Below are 15,891 nucleotides of genomic sequence, written 5' to 3' on the forward strand. Positions count from 1 at the left end.
AAGAATACTTTAAATAAATGCGGCTCTGTACTGTGTCATCGGCTTAATGTACTGTACTGCACTGGAAAAGTAATATATATCATTCTCGTCAATTTATTTTATTTATTTACTTATTTATTTTTGGATCACTTTAAAAACATATTTTCAAAATACCTTATTAGGGAATTCTGAGTTAATATATGAGATCCAACATTCAATTCCTTCATATATTAAATAAAACCATACTGCAGCTACAAAGAACATCTGTTGCACTGGAGGACCCGGAAAGTCCATATATTATACACACAGACCTTTCAGTTTAATGGGAATTATGTAATACTTGATTTTTCCTGTTGCGGCACTGCAGGAAAATGGAACACTTGCTTCCAGGTTCTCCTCCGGGTACTTCTAGCAGCCGGATACCATATGATCAGCTGTTTTTTTCAGGAACTTTTCTAACAGAAAAACAATAGTTCAAACAAACCCTTTTAGGCCCCACGAGCGACTTTTCCGTACGGGTGCAAAGCGTGAATTGAACACAGTGCACGCGCACTGAATCCTGACCCATTCATTTCTATGGGTCTGGGTACATGAGCGTTGTTTTTCAAGCATCATCTCTGTGTTACTTGAAAATCACGGCATATTCTATATTCTGCGTTTTTCACGCAGCTCTGGTCCCATAGAAGTGAATGGGGCTTCCGTGAAAAATTCATTGCATCCTGATGCAATCCAGATGCTAAGTGTTTTTCACTGATGGTTACTGGAGTTGTAGATTGCCATTCTTCAGGGTTTTTTTCACACCCGTGAATAAAAATTAAACACTGAACATAATTGCATACAAAACTACGTAACTGCATTCGCTCGGAAAACTGTCAGACACAATCTGTATTGTTTGTGTGAAAGGGGCCTTAACTTAGCATTTATTGAGGGGCATAAGTTACACTTTAGATAAGATTTTTTTTTCCAGATAACATACCTTACAAATTTGTCAAGTTAATTTTTCTTTGTTACAAAATCCGATTAGTACGGACTGACTATATGTAAAGTGTATTTTTGTGTATTTTTATAATTTTTATATAGCTTTCCTTGCAACTATGTTCTTTATAGCAAATATATTACATAGCAGAAGCTGATGTTAGGCTACTTTCACACTCGCGTTCTGTGCGGATCTGTCATGGACGGATAATACAACCGTTCAGAACGGATCCATTTGTACTATCTTTAACATAGCCAAGACGGATCCATCTTGAACACCATTGAAAGTCAATGGAGGACGGATCTGTTTTCTATTGTGCCAGATTGTGTCAGTGAAAACGGATCCGTCCCCATTGACTTACATTGTGTGCCAGGATGGATCCGTTTGGCTCAGTTTCATCAGACGGACACCAAAACACTGCAAGCAGCGTTTTGGTGTCCGTCTCCAAAGCGGAATGGAGACTGAACTGATGCAAACTGATGCATTCTGAGCAGATCCTTTTCCATTCAGAATACATTAGAATGCAAACTGATCCATTTTGGACCGCTTGTGAGAGCCCTGAACGGATCTCAGAAACGGAAAGCCAAAAGACGAGTGTGAAAGTAGACTTACTAGTTTCTGCCCCCTTTTAAGGCCTCTGCAGTAGTAATGTCTATACTTTGTGCTCCCACACAGTAGTAGTGTCCCCTTTTTGTGCCGCCAGACAATAGTAATTATCTTTTGTGTGAACCCCCCCTTTCCTTCCCAAACACAGTGCACCCTTTAGACCTCACATATAAAAGAAATCTTGGACTATTATCTTTAATACTACATATGGCTACTTCACACCTCCGGCGTGATAATCTGGCATCGCTCTTTCGGCAGTAAAGCGGAGAATCCACCAGACACAAATCGCAGCATGCAGCAGTTTGTGTCCGGCCGGGTCTCCGCTTGACTGCTGGAATGCGTACGGATCTCCACTGGATCCTATTCTATTTAATGGGGTCGGCGGACATTCTGTTCGCATCCGGCAGTGCCAGATCTGGAGAATTCCGGCAGGTTGTTTTCTGCTAGAACAGCCTGTCGGAATTCCAAGTGGAGGTGTGAAAGTAGCCTAAGTAGTACTGCATAGGAGTCCAAATCTCAAAAAAAAATTTCTTACTGTTCCTCAATCCCCATGGTCAGTATTCAAAGCTGCGCTAAAATATGCAGTCCAGACCAATGTTCTCTGCTAATGTAATGGAGAGGACTCATGTGCGCAGGAATGAGGGGCAGTAGGAAAATAAATTAGCAGTGCCTATTTTGTGTGCACCCATTTTATAGTGCACCCTTTGTGGCCACGAAGAGAAAAATAAAACAATTTATATGCACCTCACCTTTTACCCATGACAAGCTGGGGCTTCTTCTTGTCTGTGCCGTCAGCAGAACAGGCAGTGCAATGCAATGACATTATCAAGCCTCACGGGCTGCAGACCAAAGCCAGGCTTGGCCCTTTGAATTTACCCATAGTCAAATGACATGGTGGGGAGACAATGGCTCTCTGCTCCGCTAAAATTTTCACTATATTATGTCTCAAGGGTTACTGGGCCAATAATCCAGGGCACGTGTGCTCAGGACGCAAAAATTGTTTGATAGAGAAAGCTGTCAGATATTTCATACTGCCTGTGGATCGGGCAGCAAGAAAGTGCTGACAGGTTCCCTTTAAATTTTAATATTGGATTTCTTTCTTCTTCTTCTTTTTTTGACGAGTGGCACATTTTTATAATGAAATATGTCTTAAGTATGATATGAAATCCTATGGGTATATTCACATGCTGCATGTATTCCAGAAATGAAAGGAGCTGATTTTCAGTAGCAGAAATTTCTGAATTTACCCTTTGATTTTCATTTTCATACATGAGCCAGAGTCAATTATGATTTTATTTTTGGAGCCTTTATATTAGATTTACCATGAAGTCTATTTACGCTGTTACCTAGCCTTATGGTATTGTGTTTACCTGACTGTTACCAATCAACCTGATACTGTCTATGATTTACTGTAGTACTATGCTTTCTGACCATAGGCGTGCGCAGCCTATTGCATTAGTGTGTGCACCCTAAAGCACAAACACACACGCCGCGCGCTCTTGTATGTATTGTGAGGATTCGCTCTGGTTGGCAGGGTAAGCGGGTGCAGAACAGAGGCAAAGGAAACTGTTTTTAAAACAAATCGTCAGTGTTTATTCGCACAGGAGGAAAAAACAAAGCAACATTTTTCAGTCTTAGTGTTCGTTCACACAAAGGAAAGTCCAAAGCACGAAACAGTCACCTTGTTAGCAGGTTTTTTCAGCGGGGCCTGTTTCCCTGCATGCGGCTCTCAGCCCTCTAGCACGGCACCATGCCTCAGATGCCAAAACAGAGAGCTTGATTCTGAGCCCAGCTGCTTATTTAAAGGACAGCCAGGTGCTGCCAAAACCCGGACCGGCACTTAAACTCAAGTCCGGTATTTGATCACACCTGGCTGGAAATCAGCCCAGCCGCCCAGGTTGGGAGGAAAATACCTGCCTTCCCAAACAAAACCCCTTGCTATGTCACAGTATGTATATATTATACACTCTGCATACATACATACATACAGACCCACACTATCAATACAATGAAGGGAGAAGAAATAATTTTTAAATGTACCCGTATTTTTTGCCCTATAAGATGCTTCGGACCATAAGACGCACCTAGGTTTTAGCAACAATAGTTCGAATATTAGCAACCAGTGCCCCTCTTCAGCCCCCCAGCAGCCTCTCTTCAGCTCCCCAGTGCCTCATATCATCCCCCCAGTGCCTCATATAAGCCCCAATGCCCCTCTTCAGCCCCCCAGTGCCTCATATCAGCCCCCAGTGCCCCTCTTCAGCCCCCAGCAGCCTCATATCAGCCCCCAATACCCCTCTTCAGCCCCCCAGCAGCCTCTCTTCAGCCCCCCAGTGCCTCATATCATCCCCCCAGTGCCTCATATAAGCCCCAATGCCCCTCTCCAGTCCCCCAGTGGCTCATATCAGCCCGCAGTGCCCCTCTTCAGCCCCCCAGTAGCCTCTTTTCAGCCCCAGTGCCTCATATCAGCCCCCCAGCAGCCTCCCTTCAGCCCCCAGTGCCTAATATCAGCCCCTAGTGCCACTATTCAGCCCCTAGTGCCACTATTCAGCCCCCAGTGCCTCCATCAGCCCCCAAATAAATAAATAAAAAACACTTACCGTTCCTCCTCCGGATACTGCCGCTCCTCACTGCCCCTACTCGGTAATCCTCTTGTAAAATCTGCTGTGTGGGCGTGCACAGTGTGAGGTCACAGCGCTGCCTCACACTGTGCGCAACCTTCACAGTGGAGTGCCGAGGACCAGGAAGGAAGAGGTGAGTATATCGCTTTCAGCGCTTCCAGGCCCTGACAGAACCTCGAGTCGGCTTGATTAGGGTGTGCCCAGGCACACCCGGCACAACCCCTGCACACGCCTATGTTGCTGACCTCCACGTGTCTGATTTAAAGGATGAACCAGTGCACTGCTAGTGTGTTCCTCACAGGTAGTCTCCCGAGTAGCAGACAGTATACCCCTCCTGCTTTTGGCTCCAGATCTCCCACTGCTGTCTCACTGGCACCCTCAACCCCTAATATTGATGATGTCCCCTCTTCGCCCAACTCCCACGTGCGATTGGCTACATCATCATCTACATCTGTTTCGTCGTCATTTGTGTCACCCTCACCTGTCTCTTGTGCACATCCCTGAGCTCTCGAAACATGTTTTACCACCCTACTGTCATCATCGGCAGTTGTAGACCTAAAGGAGTCCGCAGCAGACCTCTCCTTTAAGTCTGTGCTGGCCTGTAACTGCTGACTGTCCTCACAAAACTCATCCTCGCTGAAAAGCGGAGCAGAGCCAGAGGCTATAATTACTTGGCTAGCAGAAGGAGCAACAAAAGCAAGAAGCAGGTTCAGGACAGGTGAGGGCAGAGAGGCAGTTCCTGGGCCATACCAACTAAGCAAGGTGTTAGAGGAACCCACCAATTCCTGGCTGTGTGTACCTGTTGAGATGATGTTAAAGAGCGAGCCAACCATTCCAGTACAGCTGGTTTGTTGGTCAAAACACGACTGCTGAATGACAGCTCTGGACTGGGCTGCTACAATCCCCACTTCTGCTTCTTCTTGTGCCGGCTACAGCAAAATTTTTGCCATAGTGTATAATAACAGTATAACTAACAAAATTAATTAACTATGAATATCAGTGCACTTGACAGTAATGCACACGGTGATATATTACACCTGTCTTTAATACTGAGGCACAGTAAATGTATCGCAGAATCTGTATCCTACAGAACGGATTAAAGGGCACCTGTCACGGGGATTTTGTGTATAGAGCTGAGGACACGGGTTGCTAAAAATGGCCGCTAGCACATCCGCAATATCCGGTCCCCATAGCTCTGTGTGCTTTTAGTGTGTAAAAAAAACTATTTGATACATATGCAAATTAACCTGAGATGATTCCTGTCCCTGACTCATCTCACCTACAGGACACATCTCTGGTAATTTGCATATGTATCAAATCGTTTTGTTTTTTTACACAATTAAAGAATACAGAGCTATGGGGACTGGGTATTGTGGATGTGCTAGCGGCCATCTAGCAGCCCATGTCCTCAGCTCTATACACAAAATCCCAGTGACAGGTTCCCTTTAACTATGAATGTGGGAGCACTGCACAGTGATGCACATAGCAATACACAGTCCCTACAGTCTCCCTGCACACTGCCTCTCCAATCTTGTTGTTTAAAACTGTTTACAGGAACACTGTCCCTAGCGCATGAGTGCTTGTCACGTCTCTCCCTAGGCTCAGATGGAGATCACGTAAGTTGATCACAGGGGATGGCTACCTGCAGATTGGATGGCTGCACGGAATTATGGGTGATCTCGCTTCTTACTTTCACTTTCGAACATGTGCAGCCGCCATTTCAGTTAAACTGATTCGTTACCACGAAGCGTGAGGCAATTCGGATTTATTTAGAATTTAAGTTTTCCAAAATTTCGGACCACATTCCGCTTCGAGTGCTTCGCTCCGCTCAACACTATTAATCCTAAGAAAACCTGTTTTATTCCACTTACACCAAAGCTCAGTGGTCAGGAATGTACTTAGAACATAATTCAAGTTATGAGAAATATGGGACCCTGACTCCTCTAGGCAAATTCTCATGGCTGATCTGGTCCTTTTTTCTTAATATATATGCAGGCAAATGAATGCACATGAAGCACAGGCCACTTTCTCCAGTGGTTGTTACTTTGCCAAATTGCCACCAATTTAGCTAAAAAAATGAATTCAACTCACACCAAAGTGCAGGAACTTCAAAACCAGAAGAATACTAACCCCCTAAAGCAGGGTTGGGTAACATGCAGCACTCCAGCTGTTGGGGAAACTACAATTCCCAGCATGCTCCATTTATTTCTATGATAGTTCTGAGAAGAGCAGAGCAAGTATGCATGCTGGGAGTTGTAGTTTTCCAAAAGCTGGCGTGTCGGAGGTTGCCCACCCTAAAGTCATGAGAAAAGGGAGCCCCATAGGTAAATTCTGATAGCTAATTGGGTTCTTTGTTGAGGTATCTACGTAGCAAAAGTCTTGAAAAAGGAATTTGATTTAAAGTGACATTCCCATCTCAGACATTTATGACATATCCACAGGATATGCTGTAAAAGTCTGATAGGGGCTGGGACCTACATATATCTAAAAGAACAGGGTTACATTTGCCAGGCGCACTGTATGGAGAGGTGGGTGTGCATGCACAGCTCTCTCCTTTCACTTCTTTGAGAGTTTCAAGAAAAATGTAGCGTAGTGGCATGGCTATCTTTGGAACTTCCATAGAAGTGAATGGAGAGAGCCCACATGTGCAACCACCTCTACAGTCGTGGCCAAAAGTTTTGAGAATTACATAAATATTGGAAATTGGAAAAGTTGCTGCTTAAGTTTTTATAATAGCAATTTGCATATACTCCAGAATGTTATGAAGAGTGATCAGATGAATTGCATAGTCCTTCTTTGCCATGAAAATTAACTTAATCCCAAAAAAAACTTTCCACTGCATTTCATTGCTGTCATTAAAGGACCTGCTGAGATCATTTCAGTAATCGTCTTGTTAACTCAGGTGAGAATGTTGACGAGCACAAGGCTGAAGATCATTATGTCAGGCTGATTGGGTTAAAATGGCAGACTTGACCTGTTAAAAGGAGGGGCATGCTTGAAATCATTGTTCTTCCATTGTTAACCATGGTGACCCTCAAAGAAACGCGTGCAGCCATCATTGCGTTGCATAAAAAATGGCTTCACAGGCAAGGATATTGTGGCTACTAAGATTGCACCTCAATCAACAATTTATAGGATCATCAAGAACTTTAAGGAAAGAGGTTCAATTCTTGTTAAGAAGGCTTCAGGGCATCCAAGAAAGTCCAGCAAGCGCCAGGATCATCTCCTAAAGAGGTTCAGCTGCGGGATCGGAGTGCCACCAGTGCAGAGCTTTCTCAGGAATGGCAGCAGGCAGGTGTGAGCGCATCTGCACGCACAGTGAGGAGAAGACTTTTGGAAGATGGCCTAGTGTCAAGAAGGGCAGCAAAGAAGCCACTTCTCTCCAAAAAAAACATCAGGGACAGATTGATCTTCTGCAGAAAACATGGTGAATGGACTGCTGAGGACTGGGGCAAAGTCATATTCTCTGATCAAGGCCTCTTTCCAATTGTTTGGGGCATCAGGAAAAAGGCCCAGAAGTTGATTGAGATCATGCCCAGTCAAATTGCAGAGGTCCTGAAAAAGAAGGGCCAACACTGCAAATACTGACTCTTTGCATAAGGCCTCATGCACGCGACCGTTGTGTGCATCTGTGGCCATTGTGCCGTTTTCAGGTTTTTTATTCGCGGACCCATTGACTTTCAATGGGTCCGTGGAAAAATCGTAAAATGCACCGTTTTGCAGCCGCATCCATGATCCGTGTTTCCTGTCCGTCAAAAAAATAAGACCTGTCCTATTTTTTAGACGGACAACGGTTCACGGACCCATTAAAGTCAATGGGTCCGTGAAAGAACACGGATGCACACAAGAGTGGCATCCGCGTCCGTGATCCGTGGCCGTAGGTTACTTTCACACAGACTGATCCGCAGATCCGTCTGCATAAAAGCTTTTTCAGAGCTGAGTTTTCACTTCGTGAAAACTCAGATCCTGCAGTATATTCTAACACAGAGGCGTTCCCATAGTGATAGGGACGTTTCTAGTTAGAATATACTTTGAACTGTGTACATGACTGCCCCCTGCTGGCTGGCAGCACCCGATCTCTTACAGGGGGCTGTGATCCGTACAATTAACCCCTCAGGTGCTGCACCTAAGGGGTTAATTGTGCGTATCATAGCCCCTTGTAAGAGATCATGTGCTGCCAGGCAGGAGGGGGCACCCCCCCTCCCTCCCCAGTTTTAAATTCATTGGTGGCCAGTGGGCCCCCCCTCCCTCCCCTGTAGTTAACACATTGTGGCCAGTGCGGCCGGCCCCCCCTCCCTCCCCTGTAGTACTGTAGATTAATTGGTGGCCAGTGGGCCCCCCCTCCCTCCTGCTCCTAATTAAAATCTCCCCCCCTATAATTGGTGGCAGCGGAGAGTACCGATCGGAGTCCCAGTTTAATCGCTGGGGCTCCGATCGGTAACCATGGCAACCAGGACGCCACTACAGTCCTGGTTGCCATGGTTACTTAGCAATTTTTAGAAGCATTATACTTACCTGCGAGCAGCGATGTCTGTGACCGGCCGGGAGCTCCTCCTACTGGTAAGTGACAGGTCTGTGCTATAGGCAATGCGCCGCACAGACCTGTCACTTACCAGTAGGAGGAGCTCCCGGCCGGTCACAGACATTGCAGCTCGCAGGTAAGTATAATGCTTCTAAAAATTGCTAAGTAACCATGGCAACCAGGACTGCAGTAGCGTCCTGGTTGCCATGGTTACCGATCGGAGCCCCAGCGATTAATCTGGGACTCCGATCTGTAATTTCCGCTGCCACCAATGATAGGGGGGGGAGATTTTAATTAGGAGGGGGAGGGAGGGGGGCCCACTGGCCACCAATGAATCTACAGTACTACAGAGGAGGGAGGGGGGGCCGGCCGCAATGGCCACCAATGTGTTAACTACAGAGGAGGGAGGGGGGCCGCACTGGCCACCAATGTGTTAAATACAGGGGGGGCAGTCATGTACACAGTTCTTTTAGTATATTCTAACCTGAAGCGTCTCCATCACCATGGGAACGCCTCTGTGTTAAAATATACTGTCGGATCTGAGTTTCACGATCTAACTCAAATCCGATGGTATATTCTAACATAGAGGCGTTCCCATGGTGATGGGGACGCTTCAAGTTAAAATATACCATCGGATTGGAGAAAACTCTGATCCGATGGTATAAAAGGGACTCCTGACTTTACATTGAAAGTCAATGGGGGACGGATCCGTTTGCAATTGCACCATATTGTGTCAACATCAAACGGATCCATCCCCATTGACTTGCATTGTAATTCAGGACGGATCCGTTTGGCTCCGCGAACACCAAAATGACTTTTTTTCATGTCCGTGGATCCTTCAAAAATCAAGGAAGACCCACGGCCGAAAAAACGGTCACGGATCACGGACCTACGGACCCCGTTTTTGCGGACCTTAAAAAAAAACCGGTTGTGTGCATGAGGCCTAAATGTTATGTAATTGTCGATAAAAGCCTTTGAAACGTATGAAGTGCGTGTAATTATATTTCACTACATCACAGAAACAACTGAAACAAAGATCTAAAAGCAGTTTAGCAGCAAACTTTGTGAAAACTAATATTTGTGTCATTCTCAAAACTTTTTCTACGACAAAACCCCATTCAATAGAGTAGGACCTACATCTATCAGATATTTATGGCATATTCTCAGAAAGTACCCCTTTAAACATGATGTGTTACATTGCACAAAACAAAGGGCAAAAACAAAACATCAGATGCCATGTACGGTACTTTCTTTATACACTGGAGGAAGGGCAACTAAAATACATATTATATAAAAAAAAATAGCAATTTACAAGAATCTGGAATAGTATCTGTACTGTACACACACTGCGTAATAAAAATATACCAGCATGTTTCTTGCTGATTGAACTATACTTTAATTAAATTCCATGAGCCGATACATATTTTCATTACATTTCATACAGAATGACCTTTAGGGTTGCAATGAATGCATTGTGTAATTTTATGGGAAAGTGCCTTGTTACGGAGTTATCAATCTCAATTTCTACTTCCGTCTCAAGAATCTGTCTCATTCTACTTCTGTTCTTTCTAAACCCCGACCCTCCATTGAGGGATCACTAATAGGATTATTATAATGTACAATGCATTGCTGAAATGACTTTACGCTGACATTACGTGGGACAAATTGGCCCTGATCAGGCGAGGATTAAAAATTATCTTTATGAAGAGCATAGTTGTCACAAAAAGGATTATTTCTCATTGACCACCATGTAAATTATTTTACTCATGTAGGATTATTTGCATGGTAGGAAATATTGCATCATTGGTAAAAATATAATGTATGGCTAGCTTTAGGCTTGTTCACACATCACGGCTTCTTAAGTTAAGAGGGTTCTACACTTTTTTATTACCGATGACCTATCCTTTGGATAGATCATTAGAACCTGATCAGCCTATTTTGAGAAGGCATCGGCACTCCTATGAGCGCCACAGCCTTTCCGCTGTTTCGGGTGTCGGACACCCACCGATCAGATGCTTATGATCTTTTCAAAGAATAGACCATCAGTAATGAAAAGGTACAGAACCCCTTTGAAGGGTTGTGCAGGATCCTAAAAATTGTCATTTAATTGTGTAACCCTTGTCCACTCACCTACAGAGCATAATAGTGTACTTGTCACTACCATCTCCATGTTCCCGCTGGGTTCCATTGTTTACAACCCAAACTTCCAGGTGGCATAGAAGAGCGGCAGCCACAACACTTCCCATAGTTCTGTGTGCTGCAAGAGCAGACAGAAATGTAAACGACTACTACACCCATCCCTGGGCTAAAAACTCCACCCACTACACTCCCCATCATCCGCTTGCTGTCTCCTCCTAATATTTCCTTCCACACAGCTTCACCTACCAGGCTTGTTGATTGAGAGTATTGACCAGCCTATTCCAAGATCACATGGGTCTGACATCACGACCATTTGGGTGGGGAATCTGACAGAGGATCATGGGAGGCCTGGCCATGATGTCAGAGGGCATGTTACTACTTTCCCAATCTCCGGAGTGAGACAGAAAAAAGTAGTGCAAGTACATTATTAGGCTGCAGGGCCTGGAGAAGCCCAGGGAAACAAAACAATGATTACCCAGATATCACCTTTAAGTAAAAATGCTGTGACAGATCCTTCATACTATAAATGAATGGATCCATCAGTCACCATTGTTGTTCTGGTATCTGGTTGCTTTCAATTTGACGGCAAGAGTAGTGCTACATACTGTTATATTGTTGCCATCAAAAGTGATGGGTACAATTTAGAATCTCTCTATATAATCAATAAGTTTTCATTTTAGTTGCTTTCCGGCTATCTATCACAACAACTGATTGTTAAATTCTGTTTTTTCATAGAGCATTCGAGCATCAGGACTCATTCTACTGGAGACCGTTTTGTTTGGATCGCTTCTACTATACTTCCCAGTAAGTTTATTCATTTATTAAACCTCTTGTTGGATTAGGCAGATTTGTATGGAGGATAACATGTTAAAGCATCAAGGACATTATAAAAAAAATCACACGATTAGAAATGTTATCTATCAGCCATGTTTCTTACATGTTGTAACATTTTTTTTCTTCGTTGAAGTAAATGGGTAGAAGGTCATAGAAACATTATACTACAGCCATGGTAAGAAGGTCAGGACTGACTAAGGCTAGTTCAGGAGAGCGTATCCATTCCAGGAAACACCCTCCGCATTTGAACAGTATTTCTCGGCCTGAATGCTGCTCCAATGATTTATGATGTGAATTGTGAATTTATGTAGTTACCACGTTATCGGAGGCAAGACTGGAATTCACAAGATCACAACTTCAGAGGAGGAGCGTTCAGGCCAGGAATTATCGCTCACACATAGTCCATTCTAACCCCCCCCCCCCTGTGGAGCAGTGGGCGAATCCTATGATCTGCAGGAAGGGTGGGGACCAGTTAGTTCCAGTTAGTTAATTCTAGCTGACCCCCTGCTAAGGAAGCATGTGTGCAGTGCTGCGTCCTTCCTGCCCACACCAGTCAGAACACCTTCAGTTCTGCTGGAGCAGAGAGACCACTTCTAGAAGTCTCATTAGCCAGGAAGAAGTTGCCCTGTGCCTTGCCATAGAGTCAGAAAAAGAGAGATGTTGCAGCAGAAAGCAAGATAAAATGTTCCTATTTAATCCTGTCAGCATAGCAGAGCTGAGAGGGTTTGCCTGGCATTTTCATGCTAAAGCTTGCTGGAAACCAAGACAAAGTCTGTAAACCATTTGAATAAACGTTTATGCAAAGTAAAGCTGCAGTTGAACTTCATACAAAGTCTGGACTCAATTTCTTTCATCATCCTCTCCACCACCTATTCACCCTATTTGATCTACTTCATCCGCAACACCTGGGGTTCCCAGATATCCAGGTAGGAGCACCGTAACAAGTGCAAAGCTGCACTTAAAGGAACACTATTGGCAACTCTTACACCACTCTGGCATTCCTACACCTGGGTACCACCTATCACCAACACCATCTACTTAAGGGGACTCCATTCCCTGTTGCTGAAATGCAACTGGTGTCATGAAAAATTGCATTTATCACATCTTAAAAGGACCCTAGCCACATGTGCGGATGTTGCACATGGAGCCTATTTCCTAGAATGAATATGCTTGCTTGAAACTAGCCTAAAGGGAAATCCATGGTGGTTTTTCAGGGAAACCCATTGTGGTCAACTTAGATTTCTGCCTCAGACTTGCGCACAGTTCAGCTCCAGTGTGGAGCTAATTTATCAAGTTTTTTTCATGGAATCCAAGTGAATAATGAATGTATTGTGGATTGTAAAATCTCTGCTTTGTGGACTGTAAAATCTCAATGTAAAATTTCTATTTTGTAAAGATTTTTTTTCTAGAATATGAGATTGGGACAAAAAAACCACCCTTTCACGTGCATTTCAGGGTGAAAGAACGGCAGAGTCTGTTCAGATGTAGGTGTATAATTCACCTGTAAGCGTACGGCCACACAGTCAGCTCGGCCAAAAGCAGAAGTGGATCATAAAAGGAGAGAAAATATAAAGGACAGATACAACTTCTCTCTTTTTTTTTTGTTTTCACTCCTGGTTTTGGCTTCCAAAACTGCATCAGGAAACCTAACAGTATGGCCGTACCATAAGCCTAGCAAGAATACACAGTGTGAACATAGCCGCAGGATACCTTCACATGTCCAAAGTTCAACATATCAAATGGACCCGTAACAACTAGTCTTGGGCGCGAAGATTCGAATCACAAATTTTTATTGCGAATGTCGCCAATACGAGAATTTGCGAAGATTTAGAATATAGTGCTACATATTCGTATTCACGAATATTCTAGATTTTTTTTCATCAGTAACCTCCCTTCTTGCTTGTGGGCCAATGAGAAGGCTGCAATGTCTTTGTCTGAGCTTAGCAACATCCCTAGCAACCAATAGGAAAGCTGCCTACCCCTTACTATATAAGAGCCTCCCCAGCAGACATTTTCTGTAGTTTTATGGAGTTCTGAGAGAGCGAGCAGTGACATTGCTGTGCCCTGTGCTTTGCTGTGTAATTACATTAGATAGTTAGTTAGCTCATATATATAATACAGATAGTTAGGGGGAGATAGTCAGGGTAGGTTAGATAGTGATATAGTGTAGCTGATAGGTTCCAGTGCAGGGTGTTAGGTAGTCAGTGTGATAGGTTCCGCTGTCCATACATACATGCTACAGACATAGTGCTGTGATGTCACAAGTTCACAACAATACTTAATGCACCAATCAGTAATATGTAGTCAGACCTGCCAAAATGTGAAGTTGCACGTATTGCGCAAAAATAAATGCATCATTAATTGCCGATTTGCGCAATCGCTAATATATTGGAGCACTCTATCTGCATATAAAGCTATTGTAATGTTCTGCCGTGCCAACCATTTTCTCCAGTCTCAGGAAACTTTTAGCAGCTTGAAAAATGTAGCAACAGTGACCCACACCTGTATTGCACGCGCAATACGCGCATATTACATTGCCGATTTTCGCAATCAAGAGAATAATCGTGGATTATCAAATTCGCGAATATATGACGAATATTCGCCCAAATATTCACGAAATATCACGAATTCGAATATTGCCCGTGACGCTCATCACTAGTAACGACAGCAAAAGTAGTCTTTTCCAAAAACACAACTTGTACGTGCAACCCACCGATACACAGAGGAACATTTCTGAAGCCTATTGGAACCAATCGCTCTGCCATTTTCCAGAAGGAGGTAGAAAATGGTGGGATGGCCAATGTTTCTTTACACTAATTTTGAAAAATTCCCCACCACAGTTTGAATGTAATTATCATAAAATTCCCATACCTGTGTAAACCCAGCCTGAAAAGTTCAATTAATTAGAATTAACTGGTTACAGTGATTAAAGTGTTCAGAAATATGAACAAGGGAATATTCAGCGGTCCACACAATGGAAGGGCCAGCTATTTCCATGAACTGCATATGCTGTCTTACTCGTTATCAGTGATGGTAAAGCTTGCCAGTGCACTGAAATTTGAGCCTATTGTGCTATTTTAGTGCTTCATATAAATGGACTTGATATTTAGAGTCACACTAGATGACATTTTATAGAGCTCCGTCTATGCATCGTCTACTGGCTGAAAATGGTGCCCTGTCTTTAGGCTTTGGGTTTTCTTGAAGCCTTAGAAAGGGAAAGAATAGCTAATTCTAAAAAAGCTAATGATGGAAAACACAAGCGACTAGAACTTTTCTTCTAGGCTACTAATTATAATTAGACCATTATAATTACTATGTAATTACTAGTCTGGGTTTTAGAAGTGAAAATAGATTCCTTCATTTAAGACCCAAGAAGCCATCGGGAATAAGAAAGGAAGGTGAGAGAAAAGTTCTCAAATAACTTAGGCTAGAAATGAAATTCTCTAATTGACAATGACGTAGATGGAGTACAAGTTGAGCAGTGACCTTATCCCAAATTCCCTAGATGTTGTCATCTCTACTGGGGCTAATTATAAAAAATTAACTGTGGTGAAAAATATCATACTTCATTCTTTTGTATCAGTCATGTAGCTGCACCATATGGATACAATCAGATTCATTTCTGTATTGCTATCTCTTGTTTTTTGACCATATATTTTGTCAGGCTTAGTTCACGAGAATGCAGAAAATTTTGTAGGACATATGTATAATTGCATTTACACTGGTTTTAGGGTAAATTTATGAACACGACTTGGAATATATACAGTGTGCAAGCATTTTAGGCAGGTGTGGAAAAAATGCTGCAATGTAAGAATGCTTTCAAAAATAGAAGTGTTAATAAACTTTATTCCTATCAATTAACAAAATGCAAAATGAATGAACAAAAGAGAAATCTAAATCAATATTTGGCTTTGGTAATATTTGTCTTTTTCCTTCAAAGCAGCATCACTTCTTCTTGGTCACTTACTTGCACACACCATTAATCCTGACTAAATCCCCAACACCATTTACTGAAATGCAGCCCCATACTTTCAAGGAACTTCCTACATATTTCAACTTATGGAAGAGCCACCATGAGATTTCTCATCAAGTATGGCATCTGGGATCGTTCCTCCCAGCATCAACAGACACAACCAAATTAGTACCCAAGAAGTACCATATGCCTAGTGCCGCCAAACATAACACCCTAGCCAAATTTAACATAACAAAATCACTAG

General features: G+C 43.2%; 1 protein-coding gene across 1 annotated transcript in view; it reads left to right on the forward strand.

Annotated features, from left to right (window-relative positions):
* Nucleotides 1–15,891, forward strand: part of GPR158 (G protein-coupled receptor 158) — a 443,660-nt gene that overhangs the window by 239,265 nt on the left and 188,504 nt on the right. Inside the window, exon 5 of the mRNA XM_044294904.1 lies at nt 11,576–11,644. Coding sequence (XP_044150839.1) covers nt 11,576–11,644 — 69 coding nt within the window. The remainder of the gene's footprint in view (nt 1–11,575; nt 11,645–15,891) is intronic.

Source organism: Bufo gargarizans, chromosome 5 (assembly GCF_014858855.1).
Source record: "Bufo gargarizans isolate SCDJY-AF-19 chromosome 5, ASM1485885v1, whole genome shotgun sequence".
Classification (NCBI taxonomy): Eukaryota; Metazoa; Chordata; class Amphibia; order Anura; family Bufonidae; genus Bufo; species Bufo gargarizans.